Source organism: Cryptomeria japonica, chromosome 3 (assembly GCF_030272615.1).
Source record: "Cryptomeria japonica chromosome 3, Sugi_1.0, whole genome shotgun sequence".
Classification (NCBI taxonomy): Eukaryota; Viridiplantae; Streptophyta; class Pinopsida; order Cupressales; family Cupressaceae; genus Cryptomeria; species Cryptomeria japonica.
In genome coordinates, this window is record NC_081407.1 from 802,071,845 (window position 1) to 802,088,660 (window position 16,816).

At 35.7% G+C, this 16,816-nt stretch overlaps 1 protein-coding gene across 1 annotated transcript in view; it reads left to right on the plus strand.

The window, feature by feature from the left end:
* The window catches only part of LOC131036827 (G-type lectin S-receptor-like serine/threonine-protein kinase SD2-5), a 59,479-nt gene extending 50,484 nt beyond the window's left edge, over positions 1–8,995 (plus strand). The window contains exon 2 of the mRNA XM_057968820.2: positions 6,567–8,995. Within this exon, the coding sequence (XP_057824803.2) occupies positions 6,567–8,995 (2,429 nt within the window). The remainder of the gene's footprint in view (positions 1–6,566) is intronic.
* The last annotated feature ends 7,821 nt before the right edge of the window (positions 8,996–16,816 follow it).

Sequence of the window (16,816 nt, forward strand, 5' to 3'; positions counted from 1 at the left end):
AGAAAATCAGATCATAGGTGATAAGAATAAAGACGTGATGAATAAAAGAAGAATTGTTGAAGAATGTTGCTTTATTTGTAAGATTGAACCTAAGGATGTTAGTGAAGCTTGCAAAGATGAAAATTGGCTTAAAGAAATGGAAGAAAAATTGAACTAGATTTAAAAGAATAATACATGGATTCTTATTCCCAGACCTAAGGATAAAAATGTAATTGGAAGTAAATGGGCGTTTCAGAATAAATTGAATGAACAAGGTGAAGTTGTTAGGAATAAAGAAAGACTTGTTTGCAAGGGATATTATCAGATGGAAGGAATTGATTTTGAGGAGACATTTGCTCCCTTATCTAGAATTGAAGTTGTTAGATTATTTATTGCTTATGCTTCTTACAAAGATTTAAAAGTTTATCAGATGGATGTCAAGTCAGCCTTTCTAAATGGTGAGTTGGAAAATAAATTTTATATAGAGCAACTGGATGGTTTTCAATAGACAAATTGGGAAGATATGGTTTGCAAATTGAAGAAAGCATTGTATAGATTGAAACAAGCCCCAAGAGCTTGGTATGCCAAATTGGATAAGTATTTGATGAAGTTTGAATTCAATAAAGGTACTGCTGATAGTAATCTCTACTTTAAGATTGATAATGATAACATCTTAATTATTGAAATTTTTGTTGATGATATTATTTTTGGTGGAAAGGATGGTTTGTGCAAGAAATTTGTTGATGATATGCAGAATGAGTTTGATATGTCTATAATTGGTGAGATGAAATTCTTTCTGGGATGGCAAATTACTCAGTTGGATAAAGACATTTTTATCTCTCAGTCCAAGTATGTGAAGGAATTGTTGACGAAGTTGGGTTTAGATGATTCAAAGCCAGTTGGTACCCTATGGTGACTAGATGTAATTTGACAAAGAATGATGATTCTCCGAAAGAAAATCAAACTAGATATAGATCTATGATTGGTGGATTGCTATATTTGACTCACACTAGACCGAATATTGTGAATGTTGTTTGTCTTGTTGCTAGATTTCAAGCCAATCCTTATGAATCTCATGTTGTTGTTGTTGTTAAAAGTATTTTTAGATGAAAGAGACAGTTGATTTTGGTTTGTGTTATCCTAAAGATGATGATTTTACTTTTAGTGCTTTTACTGATGCTGATTGGGCAGGTGATGTTGATGACAAAGAGAGTACTACTAGTGGTGCATTTTTCTTGGGTAAGAGATTGGTTTCATGGATGAGTAAGAAGCATAATGCTATTTCTTTATCTACTGCTGAAGCTGAATACATTGTTGCTACTAGAAATTGTACTCAAGTGGTATGGATAAAGCGAATGTTAAATGATATTAGAGTTGTTTTTGATGAGACTATTGTTATGTACTATGATAATTTAGGTGCTATCAACATTTCTAAGAATTTGGTGCTACATTCAAAGACAAATCATATATCAATTAAGTTTCATTTCTTGAGAGAAAAGGTGAATGAGAAGAAAGTCAGATTGGATTATGTATCTGCAAAGGAACATATTGTAGATATCTTTATGAAGCCTTTGCCTAAAGATACTTTTGAGTATCTTAGAGAGAAGCTAGAGGTAATTTTCCCTCTTGATGAGAACTAAGATGTATTGAGTTGCATCAATCTAGTGGACTTCACAGAGAAATCTTGTGATCTGAATTGATGAGTGGTGGCTTCTACTCCGGGGGAGTAGTCAGTGTTGTGGTTCAAGTTGTCCAGATTTGTGAGTTAGTTCTATAGGGGAGAGAACATTTGTGGGAGAGAGAGAGTTTGGCTAAAGGGGGAGAGAATCATGTTTTGCATATGCGCCTTTTGCATTGATGTCAAAGGGGGAGAGAAATATGTAAAAATATGCCATATCATGTGCTAGATATCAATTGAAGATTGTTTAGAGTTATGGGGAGATTATTTGTAGTTGATTTCTTTCTTTGCATTGATTGTTTTTCATATTCATATGTTGCCATCAATTCCAAAGGAGGAGATTGTTGGATATAGTTGAGAAGTTTGTTGGAATGATGTGTTGTAATTGATGTTAACATATTCCTCTATGTTTTAGTTTTGCAGTCATATAAAATAAGTTGGTTTGGCCAGTGTGTTGCAGATGAGTTGTTGTAGATTAAAGGGTTTTGAGATAACTATCTGTAGTTGATCTAGCTAAAGTTTTAGTGGTCCACATGATGATTTGATTGACTAATGAGATCCGGTATTGTGGTTGGTTTTTATGTTGCTCAGTGTTGATCAGTGTTCTGGATTTTGCTCTGCATTTCTCCATGTTGCAATATCTTAGCTTGCACATTTGGGAGTGTTTGGGATGTTTATATATGTCCTCAATTCAGATGGTTCATGATTTGGAGGTCTGCAAGTGAATCTTTTAGTTTGACAATCAGTATAGTTGATGTTCTTGAGGCTCAGTATAATGATGATGAATATTCTAGTAAGTGGTGATGTTGTGGTTGTTGCTGGTGTAATCCATGATGCTTGTGGATGTTTCTAAATCATGTCCTATCTATGTTGATGGTTTGCATTGATCGTTGTGCTCATTAAGGATGATTTTTCTTGTATATTTGTGTTATGTGATGTTCTTGGTTGACTAGATGATTATAGCATGTTGCAGATGTTTGAGGTATAATTTTTAGAGGTGTTTCTTGTTCAAGGTGTTGATTTAGGTTCATACTATATCTTAGCTGACATTGTTTTTGTCCTCATGTAATATTGTAGCGTGTTGTTGTAAGTTGTGATTAGTGTTGAGTCGACCTTGAAATATAGGTTGATGATCTGTATAAATATATGTAATAATCATATGAGATATGGATCTACGTGGTATCTGTGAGTGTATCCAAATGTGTGTGATCGGATAAGTGTGCAAGCAAATGTTTGGATCTTTTGGAAGTGTGAAGAAGTGTGGTAGAGCACATTAGATTGTGTGCTTAACCGGAGCTGTAACTAGGCATGAGGAGATGCTATTCTATTATTTCATGATCTTCCAAATGTAATCCAAATATTTTTGTAAGACAGTGAGACTTCCCAGGGTTGTAGCCCTTTTTATAATTTGAGCAATGAGCTCTAGGCAGCGTGCCTGAATGCATATGCATTCTTCATTGTAATATTTCTATACTTATAATAGAGTATATTAATATTGTGGGTTTCAGCCTCACAATGGTTTTTTCCTTAACCGGATTTTCCACATCAAAAATCTTGATGTTATATGTGTTATTGATTTGGTGTTGATTTGTTCTTTCATTGTTAATTATCAGATTTGAATTTGTGTTTGTGTTTGAGTTAAGTAAAGTTTGTGACAAAACCGAATATATTGAAAAGGCTTTTGAATTTGCAAGAAAATGAAGTTGGATGGTGTAAATACAAACTTTGTGACTTCTATTAGCATGTGCCTATATCGAAATGATACTTTGGAACAGTTAATTATGAACATCCACCAAAAGCAAAGGGATTATGTTGGATGGTAAATTTGCAGCTACTTGAATGTGTAAGCATATACACGGTATATAAACTGTAGGCATAATGCCTCGGAGAGATGTAATCTCATGGAACGGTTTGATTGTAGAAAGGCAATAAAATGATTTGACTGAATTTTAAAATGTAGAATATTGAAACATAAAGGATTGTTGTTGCTATTGCCCTGGGCGGCATGAATGCAAAATATTGATGCACATACAATATGCGCGATGACAACGCCTTGCAGAAAGGTGGGCTCATGAAATGCCATGATTACATAAGATTCTAAAAATGTATTTTTGAAATATTCAAACTCCTTCCTACTCATGGCACCAAAATGGGAGTCTTCGGAACAGGTTATATACATAATGATTGCATGATATACACAAAAACGAGTTCGTGATACTTTAAAAACTTTCTAGCCAATGCATATGGCAAGTATGGATGGGTTGATTACAAACATGCACAAAATATATTTGTTGAATTGTCAAGTAGACACAATTCGCCGGTATACAACCAAATTCTACACCCAGCATGCACCTAGCCAGTACAATAATGAGAGTCGTGAAACAAGAAAGCGAAAGCTGGAAGAATTACAAATTTGCTAAAAGACTTTCAGAAACCTTCGAAGCAGATGTAATCGACTGGTGCAAAGCCATATTCTACCTTTGCTGCTACTTTTCCTTGCCTACTCCACAGTATCGATCTTAGAGTGGAATATGAGCCTCCACCAAAACATAGTTAAAAATATGATGTTTTTTCTAAAGGATGCATTGAATGAGGAAGCATAGACACAACATGTGAATTGTTTGAAAATGCCTCAGAAAATGTGGTCTTATAATTATCATAGGAAATGCACAAAACCGAATATGTTGAAAAGGCTTTCAAATCTCCTTGTGGTCTCCGAGCGTTGTGCAACACAACGCTCAAATTTGTGACATGGCTTAACCATCTCCTGTGGATTCTATAAGTCTAATGGTTGTATCGGGCATTAGTTGGTCGATCTTTTGGTTCAACGACAACCACACTTTTAACATAATATACACTTGTTAGTGTATCTCTTATCATCTGCATCCATTTCATTATCATCTTATTTCATGTTGCATAATATAGACTTGTTAGTCTATCCATTATCATCCCCATCCATTTTAGTATTATTTAGTATCCTCTTGCATAATATAGTCTTGTTAGTCTATCCATTAACCATTTTCATCATTTCCATCAACATCATCATCCTAGGCTATTACACCTATAATACCTCTACCATATTCATATGCGCATCATGCATGCATCATCTCATCCATTTTGAGAGCACAACTATGTTCTATTGAATGTGTGTTTCCTCTTGAGGGGTATCCTCTTCTTCATCTCCTATCATATTTTCTTATAGTCACTCTTTTAAATGATTGGGACATCTTTATTAAGCTACCCATTTTCTTCAAAGCTCTATGTCTTAATCTTCCTTGAAAGGATGTTAGTTTGTAATACCATCTCAAAGAGAGGCAAAATGGAGACACACAAAATTGATCACATAAGTGTAGTTAATTTTCCTCTCTTCCATCCAATCCCTTATAATTTATATTAATTCAATAATTTATTATTTATTTAAATTATCCATTTTCATCTAATCTACCTAAATCCTAGCTCAAGGTAAATAATTGCATTTAATTATTACCCATCCTTTGTCCCTATTTTCCAAACAATAAATAAATATCTTTTATTTATTTAGTTCACCTTTCACATGTCACATCCTCCTACATTTCCCACTCACATTCATAATCCAAATCTCTTCCTAACCAACTCCACTAAGCATCTACGCACAATTATTTTTTAAATAAGTGAATTCAACTCCTCCCATCACATCAAGCACATGGGCTTGTTCCCTCAGGGACCCAAAGACGAACTTTCAATTCCTTTATTCCTCTCCTTCATTCTACACTCTTGATCTTCATCCTCCAATGTCAACCATATATTAAATTCATCCCAAATCCATATATATCCATAACTTAGCCATTTTTATCTCTATCTCACCCATTTTTTGATTGAGCACTATTATGCTATCAGATTTTCGAGTGAGCAACATCCAATTGATCATATTGGGCAAATATACTCAAGAAGGGGTTTCATATAGTTTCATTTTTATAAATTATACTTTTTTACCACTTTTTAACCTAATCTTAAGTGTTTATTTTGATTTTTGTGTTTGTTTGATTTTTTGCTAAATCATTCACCTATTGAGCACAAATTTCATCACACACAATATTATAAAAAATAAAAATAAAAAATTTATGAATTTAAATAAACAATAACATATAATATTATTGAAAAAAATATTTTTAATCATTTGACAAAATTATTTTCGTATTATACCTAAAGTATATCTAGTTTAAAAATATATTAATTACTTTAAAAATAAATATTATTTACATAAATTTCTCTATATGATCCATTTAGACATCTAACTAGATATTTGATCATAGTTATTAATAAAATTGAAATTTTATTATATATAATATATATATATTTCAATTTATCTGAATACTGTTTAATTATATATTATTTTTTTGACATTTTAAATAAAACATTTGTTCAGCTAGAAGACTCGAGACTCTCCGTATATACAAAAAAAAAACAAAAAAACTGTTTATTCTTTTCCTGTCACGTATGCGTCGCTGACCATGTGTTTGCTTGGACCATGACACGGCGTTAATTATACATGGAATAGATATAAAAAAATCCGATATGCCCTTGACATTGGACCAGGGAATCTAATGCAATTTTGTTTGTTTGGGGACAACGTACTTTTCCTAGTCGTCCTCGAAGACTTTGTAAAGCCTCCCTTTTCTGGTCTTATTCTTGTTTCTTAGTCTAAATTAATACAAGAGACTTTGTCTTCAATATCATTGATTTTCTTCAACTTGGCATTATGATTAAACCCAACTCCCCGCTTCCCTATTCATTGCCCTAGGATTCTGTGCTCTCTCTCGGACAGAACTGCTGTTTATAAAAATGATCACAACGGACTATTTTTCGTCATCTCCTCCTTTGCTTTCGCTATTTCTACCACTCTTCCTTATATCGTGCTCATTATTTGCAGAAAGCCTTGCTATTACTTCCACAGCTGCGTATGGAGGCAGAACATGGAGGAACAATATCCAGTCTCTACATTTCCTGACACCGTCAATTTACAAAGACGCACTCGTCAGACCGATCCTTCTGAGCAGCTATATCTCATATAATGATATGAATCTGCAGTTTGGATGTGGATTCTTCTGCTATGGCTACCCTTGTGACACGGGCTACCTATTTGCAACTTTCTTTGTTATCTACACGACTGATAGTAGGCTGTTTGATATGCAAATGGTGTGGTGTGCAAACAGAGATGAGATGGTGCAAGAAAACGCAGCCTTAACACTCACCTCCACAGCAGAACTTGTATTAAGGAACTCAGATGGTACTCTCGTCTGGTCTACAAATACATCGAGCCAAGCTTTTCAAAGGATGGCGATACACGAATCTGGCAACCTTGTTGTCTATAACACCTCCGGTGGAATCATTTGGCAATCTTTTGATTATACAACTGATACCATTCTGCCAGGGCAGAAGTTCAAGGTGGGACAGAAGATCACTGCAAACATTTCTCCAAAGAATACAAGGGAAGGTCGTTTCTATGGTACCTTGCTTCACGATGGCTTTGCTATGTTTACAGCCTCTGAACCGGCTAAAATGTATTACAGAGATCCCTTGGAACCTCTAGGTGTGGAGTTGTCTTATTCCCAGTTCGACAATCAGTCCCTCAATTTTTATTCTCGAGTAGGACGATTGACGTCATTTAATTCATCAACACCCAAAGGCTGCCTTTACTTTAAATTGAGTTCAGATGGACACATAAAATTTTGCTCCGTCCAAAAAGCAACAGGAAGATCTTCCCTGGACTATTCGCCATGGTTCATTAAATCAGTGCTTCAGTGTGATTCTCCAGGAGTTTGCGGAGACTATGGTGTTTGCAAAAACGGTCAGTGCAGCTGTCCAGGAGATGGTAAAACTTTTGAACCGACTATTGCTGCAGAACCGAATTCCGGATGTGCTCCGCGCGTTCCTCTGGTGTGCTCACAGACTAGTAGGTGCCAAGGTCATCACTTTTTGGAACTGGAGCACGTTGCCTATTTTACTTATCTTTATGAAAATGCTTCGACGCCAGGTTTGGTGTCAAGAGATGAATGTAAAACACTTTGCCTCGAAAACTGCTCTTGCAAAGCAGCTTTTTTCAGGTATGGGACCAATTTTTCTAGTGGTTATTGTTATCTAGAGTCCAATATCTATTCTATGACAACTATGAGTCCAGTCGATAAGTTTTACAATTCCACTGCTTATATTAAAATCCAGTCAACGTCCAAGCGCTTCAAGTCCATAGTTATCGTCATCATTTGTGTTTCTGTGGGTGGAGCGGTAGCTCTGTGTATCTTATTTTGGGCAAGGATAAAAGGGTCTCAAAATAGAAGACAGCAGAAAGTAAAGGATGAGGATGCAGGTGAGGATGATCATGTTGATTGGTCAGCAGGCTTACCGTTGCGGTTCTCATTCCAAGAACTGCAAGACTCTACGAACGGCTTTAGCATTAAGTTGGGCAGCGGAGGATTCGGTTCAGTTTATCAGGGTGTTCTGTCAGACGGCTCAAAGATAGCAGTGAAGCGCCTTCACAGAGCAGGACATGGAGAAAAGGGGTTCAGGGCAGAAGTGGAAACGCTAGGGAAAATTGACCATCTCAATTTGGTAAGACTGAAGGGTTTTTGTGCAGAAAAGTTCCATAGAATGCTTGTATACGAGTATTTACCAAATGGATCTCTTGATAAATGGATATTTTTTAACAAGAGTCATCCATATTTGCTGGACTGGAAGAGCAGATCCAGAGTAGTTCTTGATATTGCGAGAGGATTAGCGTATTTGCATGAAGAATGTCAAGAACGTATAATACATTTCGACATCAAGCCTCAGAACATTCTCCTTGACCAAAATTTCAATGCCAAAGTGTCGGATTTCGGCTTGGCAAAGTTGATTAACAGAGAGCAAAGTGAAGTAATAACCATGATAAGAGGGACACCAGGGTATATGGCACCTGAGTTGTTGAACATGCATATAACAGAGAAGGCAGATATATTTAGCTTTGGCGTTATGGTGATAGAAATTGTCAGCGGAAAACGAAGCAGAGAGCTTTCAGAAAACGGCTTGTTTTTACTGTTACAAGTTAAGGCAGAGGAAGGGAGGTTATTGGATTTGGTCTATCCGGGTCTTGAAAATGAGGAAACGGGCATAAAAGAGGAGGCAGTAAAATTAATAAAAGTGGGAATGTGGTGTGTACAGGATAATTTTACGAGGCGACCAGCGATGTCCATTGTGGTGAAGGCGTTGGAAGGTTTAATAGACACCTTTAATGACGTTCCATGCGCGTTACCAGGGTCAACAGTTGGTTCTTATAAGCAGTCTCTCTTCTCGGCTGAGCTGTCCGTGTTATCTGGACCTAGGTAATTTGTTTGTTTACTTACTTTGCTCTGAAGCTTTTTCTTGCAATAATGTAATAATGCATACTCTACGACAGGTACATAACATCTACTGTGTTTTCTTATTGCTAGTGCTACTAAGCCATAAACCAATCAAGTCGAAAACATGTATATTAATATGATCTACAAGTAGTCTATATTTTGTTTTTCAGGTTTGTTAATGTACATATATGAATAAAAAAGTTGAATTTTGTGTTAGTTGAGTTTGGGTAGTCTACAATAAAATATTTTAAGCATTAGTTCTGTTTAGACTTTTAAATCATTTCATTCCTATGAAAATTTGTGTTATTTTCTTAGATATATTTTTTTAATATTTTTACAATACAATTTGTAGGTTATACATATTTAGTAGATTTGTGTATTGAGTATTGTGTCACTTTTTTTTAGTAGTTTTTTAAACAACACTTGATTTGCAATAAAATTTTGCAATTGCATAGGGGTAAAAATAGACCTTTGCAATAGAACACAGTCATCGATCACAAAATAATTAAAAGTAGTTTTCTGCCATGCATTATAACTGTCCTAATGAGTATCAATTCAAGGTGAAGAAATCATATGATAATTTAATGTTGTGAAAACATAATACATGCACTTCCTACCATTCATTTCCACTATAACACAATTATTCTAGGTTCATTTCATGTGCTTGTAGGGATGTGTCATGAAAATATTTATACAAAATTTATTTTTTGATCATGTGATCTTGTATTTATCAAACAAGTGAAATTTCAATATATATAGATATTAGCACTTATCTTTTAAAAAAATTACTCAATCTAAAATGTGACTTGGGCTACATGATTGGATTATGATCAATATGTTATATCAACTATTTGTAAGTATATAATTGAACAACCCAAATTAAATCATTGGATGAGGAAACATTTTAGAAGAATGTGTTTTGAACATCCAAAAACTAAAATATAAATAATTTGATCAATAGCACAATATAAGTTGTAGATTTATTCATATGCTTTTTATTAGTGTAAAATAGGTTTATAGGAAACCCCTACAAAAAGAAACAACAAACCAGAAATGAAGCCATAGTGGGCCAATAGCAACATACACAATAGAAAACAAGGTCTAAAAACCCAAAGATTAAACAATTTTGTTCTGCATTTGAATAGTCTTAACATTTTTCTAAATAAAAGCCCTATTTATATTAACTAACTCCTCCATATCAGTGGCTTTACCCTGCTTACCTTTATCCCTACTTCAGGTGTGAGTTGAAGGTCCCTAATTAGTCTAGGTCTCGTCTTCCAGGATGAGCTCCTTAACCTTTCCTTTGCCACATAATGAGATTGAGGTGGGGGTATGAGTGGCTGAAGGGGAAACATTAAGAGACTGATCCTTTTCATTTAGCCTTCAAAGGCTCTACATGCTATTGATCATGGCAATTCTACTCACTACAATGACCGCTTATAGCTTCTCCTCATCCCTATCCATAGCCACCTCTAGGTTCATTTTTTTCTTCATGATCATTCTCCATGGCTTTGACATTTGTCACCACTTTCTGATTGAGCTCAAGCATCGTGTTCGTGTTGTTTAAAGAGGGAGAGGAATTTCGTCCCATGATAAGGTAACTGATCCTTCTTTTCAAACTAGAGATCTTCATGATCACCCAAGTGAAAAAACTAATTTGGCTTTCCATAGCCACTTTGAAGCGTTTATCTTTACCCACAGTGGTTGTTCCTTCTCCTATTCAAATGGGATTTCAATATGAAAATCTTGATCATGTTGATCCCCAGAAATTCGAGTGGTATTTTAGTGCATTTTAATTCCTTGAAGATTCTTTGGGGGGGGGGGAGGGGGGGCGTTTTAGTCCTGAGGTAGAGCCTAGCTCAAAAATCCTATTATTTTCTTCTAAGGTAGGAGGCATCTTCATTAGAGGTTTTAAACTCATTCAAGGGGGAACAAACTCATTCAAGGGGGATTAGTCAAAATCATCCTTATTAGACACATCCTTTTTAGGAACAAAACCCTTATCCTTAGAACAAGATTTCTTTTTATAGATTCAAAGGTGGAAGGCATCTTCATTAGAGGTTTTAGACTCAGATGACACATCAGTATAATGTGAATGAACATTTTGGGCATAGTGAATATTTTTCTTTGTAAAGGTCGAGGGATGGGACTTAATCTCAAGGGATTCAACATGTTTGACACTCAAAATAATCAAACCCTGGTGGAGGACAAGGGAGCTTCGATTATTTAGGTGGACATTAACACAATTACATAGAGATGACACCAGATAACATGAAATCAAAATGCACCTATCATGCCTAAAATGGTTGAGAATAGTGAAGTGATAGGTAAAAATACTATTGTAGGATTCATAAAAAGTAATGTACCTCATAATAACATCAGCCACATCCACCACATGGATTTTAGGTCCTCACGTTTGTAGCCACCATCAGTCATGTGGTGGACTTTCACTCTCTTGTTCTTTTGGAAGATGTCAAGGGCTTCCTCTGAAGCTTTCCTGTCTCTATAAATTTTCCTTCATTGCATAAGCATCCATGTAACCTCAGCAATGAGGTTCCCATCCACCATAAATTCACCCCAAAACATTCAAAGGGTGTCATTATTCTATCATTTTATGAAAAGATGAGAAGCCCTAGGGTCGTGGCCATGGAGTTTTTTTAATGTAGGGTGTAATTTTGTCCCCATAAACTTCATCCCAAACCTCTAACTTGTTCCTCCATTTTTCATATGATGTGGGCTCCAATCTATTTCTGTCACCACCCATTATTGACCTACAATTTTATCTAAAACTTCCTAGCCACAAGCCACTATACCATAGGAAACAATACAAAAGAACTATGAAGATTCTAGAATTGGCTAAAAAATAAACCCCACCTTTTCTAAGAATATAGTTAAAAAGACACCCCAACCCAATTCTCTACATAAATGAAATATACATCAAAATAATATACACGACACCCCCCATATCAAGATGATCTATAATCATCATAGATAAAAAAATTAATATCCACGAGGATGACATCTTGGGGGCCCCACCATTTAATATTGTTAATATTAACTCCAACGTTGGCCAAGCCATGAGTCACTTTGTTTCCTTCTCAAAACACATGGGTGATAGTGAAATTATCAACAACCTTAGCATAGCTTGAGTATCTTCAATTAAATTTTTTATAGTCCAACTAGAGGTTTGCGAGCGCCATAGGCAGTTAACAATATTAAGGGAATTGCTTTCCAACTAAATTTTCCTATTGTTTCCTTTTTAAACAAGCTTTAATCCAATGTAGGCTACCATATCCTCAACATATTGGTTTTTCTTGGTTCCCAAATGGAGTGCCACTGCTAAGACAAACCTACCATTGTGATGACGAGTCACTCCCCTACAACTAACAGGCCCAGGGTTTCCCTTAGAAACCTTATCAATATTAATTTTAATCGATATAGGGAAAGGGGGAGACCACACTACCCCCTCCCTACTCTATATGAGCCATTGAAGAGGAATGCATATCTCTATGAAGATTCCAATTTTGAGCCACCTACGAATTCGAAGGGGAGACATAGAGTTTGGAATCAGAACATTAACCTCAAGGTAAGAGGCCCAATTAAGATGGGAAATGGGAGGATTGCCCCACCACCAATCATCCCAAAAAGTAATCTTAACTCCATTTCCAAAGGACCAACACAGACCTTTTTGAATGATAAATTTGGTCTTATAGATGTTATTCCAAAGCACAGAGGAAGTTACCAATTATCTGTCATCATCTAGAAAGGACCTAAAGTTCTAATAAACATACAAATATTTGTTATTGAAAATGGAAATCCATTCATAATTATCCTTAAAATTCATCCAAAGTTGTTTGGCCATAAGGAATAAAATGAGGGTTTAATCAACCATAAATTCCCCTCCAAACACCTATATAAGTGCCATTCTTCCAACTCTTGATGAATTGCCTATTTTCCCTAGAGTCATGGTCATTAAGTTTTTCAATGTAGGGAGTTATTCCTCTACTAGAGACCTCATCCCATACCTCAATCATCCTCATCCATTTCTCATAAGAAGTGGGTTCTAGTCTTTTCAATCACCTCCCATATTGGGCTTACAAGCCAATTTGTGAGAACTCCGAAGAAGGCCACTGGATGCTAGAATACAATAATTAATAGAAAAGAAGATTCTAGACTTGGCAAGAAAAGAACACTTCCCTTTCCCAATAATGTTATGATGTAGAAACCTCATCCCTTCCTTTCACTTACACAAAAAGTACTATACAATTAAGACCTCGACAACCCCTGAATCAACATGTTAATCTATCATCATAGATGAGGTTAAATATTTCTGGGGATAAGATCACGAGTCTCCCACCATTTAATCCTATTCTACTTGACTCCAAGATTGGCCAAATCGTCGATCATTTTATTTCATTCTAAAAAACATTTGAAATTTTAAAATTATCAAGGGATGTAAGCATCCCTAAATTATCTTTGAATAAGGTCTTTATAGTCCAACTAGGGATTTGTGACACAAAATAGAATTTAACAATGTTTAGTGAATCACTTTTTAGCCATATTCTTCTATTTTTAATTAAGATAAACGGGTTTTATAGGGACCCAAAACCCAAATCCAACAAAAAGGTAACCGGTAGCAAAATAGAGTCTAACCAACTGCAAAATGACCATAGAAATAGGGGATACACCCCACAACACCTAAAAAAAGGAAATGAAACCAGAGCAAAAACTAACTAAGAGCTTTCATGAGCTCGGTATTCTTCTAAATCATATTATTGTTAATCTCTTCAAGCTCTTCCATAATAAATCTCAAGCTGCATCATTCCTAATTTTTTCTTCTGGTCCTAGTACAGGGCCCTGTGGAAGTCTACATTTTATGGTTCTTCTAGTCCAATGTAGGTGGCCATAGCCTTAGTATAGTGGTTTATCTAGGTTCCCAAAGATAGTAACACTACTCAGATAAGCCTACCGAATCTCGAGCTTCCTCTTTCCTATTTTTTGCTTCTAGTCCTGGTAGAGGGTCCTATGGAAGTCTACATGTACTAGTTCTTCTATTGTTCTCGTCATAGCCATCTTTATACCAATTTAGGCATCCATAACCTTAGTATAGTGGTTTGTCTGGGTTCCCAAAGAGAGTTACACTGCTTAGACAATCCTACCATTGTGATCATGAACCACTTCCCCACATCTAGTAGCAAGAAGAGGAGAGGGGCACTCCAAATTTCTAAATATCCTATTGTTCGTTTGTTTCCAAACTCTCCAAGAAATGTGGGGTAAGATAAGAAACCATAATAGCTGGAGAGAAGGGTTGGAGGAAGGAACAATACATTAGAACTAACAATCCACCAATGAACCTAGAAATACCCAATCCAAAGACTAGAGATTAATGAAATGGGACCAAATATCCCTCACATAAATAGAATCCAACAAGAGATGAACTGAATCTTCAACGTTCCATTTGCATAGGTAGCATCTTTTGGGTATGGCCATACCCCTCTTGTAGATATTATCAATGGTTAGAATCTTATTCTGCCCTAGAGGAAAAGAAAAATATTGATTTTCATAATCAGATGCAAGTTCTAGATAAAGGCACAAAAAGGTTGAGGCGAAAGCACATTTAATTGTAAGTTGAATGCTTTAGAAACTGAGAAGGTATCATCAGATGACCCATTCCAAACCAAAACATCCTCCTTAGGAGCATATGAGATATGAATAAAAGAAAACCACTCTTATAGAGGGGCAAGGGAAGGATCTAGTTCAACAAGATTAATTCACTTATTGTTTTGAATGTAATCCGCCACCCAACAACCCACACAATTCAACAAGATTTCCCTTAAATTTAATGCCCAACCAAATTGAGAGAAAAGAGCATCACCCCACCACCAATGATCCCCAAAAAGAGTATTCAAACCATTAGCAAAGGAACAATGAAGACCTTTCAAATTAATAGGCTTGGTTTTGGATAAACCAATCCATAGTGTAGAGGAAGCAATCAATAGTCTATCATCACACAAGAAATTATGAAAGTTCTTGTAAGAGGCTAAATATTTGTTTTCTAAAAATGGATGTCCATTGATTGGTATCTCTCAAAGTTCTCCAAATTTGTTTATCCATAAGAGATTCATTAAATTCCTCAATCTTTCTAATTGCTAGATCTCCAAGTTTTTTTGGTAGACAAACTTGATCCCAAGCAACAAGGTACAATATTTTTTATTTTTCGGTGCCATTCCACAAGAGGTTTTTTTGAATAAGTTCATTCTGGTAGACATGAAAGAGACTTATAACATAAACTAGAAGATTCTATAGAGAATATTTAATCAATTGAAGTTTCTGAGCTTGACTAAGGAGGGCTCCATTCTAGCATGCAAGTTTGGATTGAAATTTGTCAATAAGGCTAGACCAAAAAGAATTGGGTGTAGGGCCAACACAGAGGGAGAGACACAAATAGTTGGAAGGAAGTGAAGCAATCTGACATCCAATAATGTGATGAAGTCTGGCCTATCTCTACTTTGGAGTGTTTAAAAAGAAAATAGAGCTCTTAGGAAGACTAACCTCCTGACTAGAAGCCTCTTCATATTTCAACAAAACTTTCTTAAGATTCTTTGCTTTTGAAATAGAACTCTCACTAAAAAAAATAGTGTCATCGACAAAGTATTGATGAGAAAAAACTTGCGGGGAAGAGGAAGGGGACAATCCCTTGAGATTACCAATACGAATGTCTAGCTAGATGATCCTACTAAGAGCTTCTCCCATAAGGATGAATAGGAAGGGGGATATAGGATCTCCTTGCTATAAACCTCTAGACACCTGAAAAAAAATAGAGGGAGAACAATTGATGATGATAGAGAATTTAGCAGTGGTTACAACCTGAGAGATCAATTGTAAAAGTGACTCCCAAAACTAAAGTCCTGCAATGCCTTGAAGAGAAATTGCTAGTTAACATGATCACAATTGTTGGGGACATCTAATTTTAAAAAGAATCTATAATTTTTGTTAATCATAAGGGAGTGAATATTCTCATTCACAATAAGGATAGAATATAAAGTTTGTCACCCCAAAACAAAAATATTTTGCTAGACATAGATCAGCCCTGGGGTAGGAGACCTTTCAACCTCGTCACCAAAATTTTAGAAATAATTTTATATAGAGAATTGCATAAGCTAATAGAGTGGAAATCCTAGAAATTATTGGCCCCAAATTTCATAGGAATGAGGACAAGGAACGTAGCATTAAGTTCCTTAAGAAGCAACTGAAAGACAAAGAGCTCCTTAGTAGCTCCAATTACATCTCTAACAATGATATCCCAAAACATTTGGAAAAAAACATCAGGAAACCATTCGGGCCCAGGGCCTTGTTACCTTCAAAGGTGAAGAGAACATCATGCATCTCTTCATTAGAAAGAATCTTGGAGAGTAGCTGATTCACATCCTCTAACACCAAGCAAGGTATCTCCTTGAGAATATCCAATTGGCTATTCAACACTAGCATTTGATAATTGGAGAACATCGAGGAGAAAAAATATGAGGTAGCAACTATGATATCCTCATCCTTATCCAAGATAGCATTGTTATAGGAAATAAACTAAATTCTATTAGTAGCTCAATTCTCAAGAGTAGACATATGAAAACTGGTATTATGGTCCCCACTTTGGAGCCAAACTGCTCTTGATCTTTGCTTCCAATATTCCTCCTCCTTAGTATAAAGGTGGTGTTGAGTTGATAGATGCAACAACAATTGTGCGATGGTGTAACTCTACAATGGGACCAGGTAATGTAGGTACGCCAATGATTCATAGATATTTTTGGTT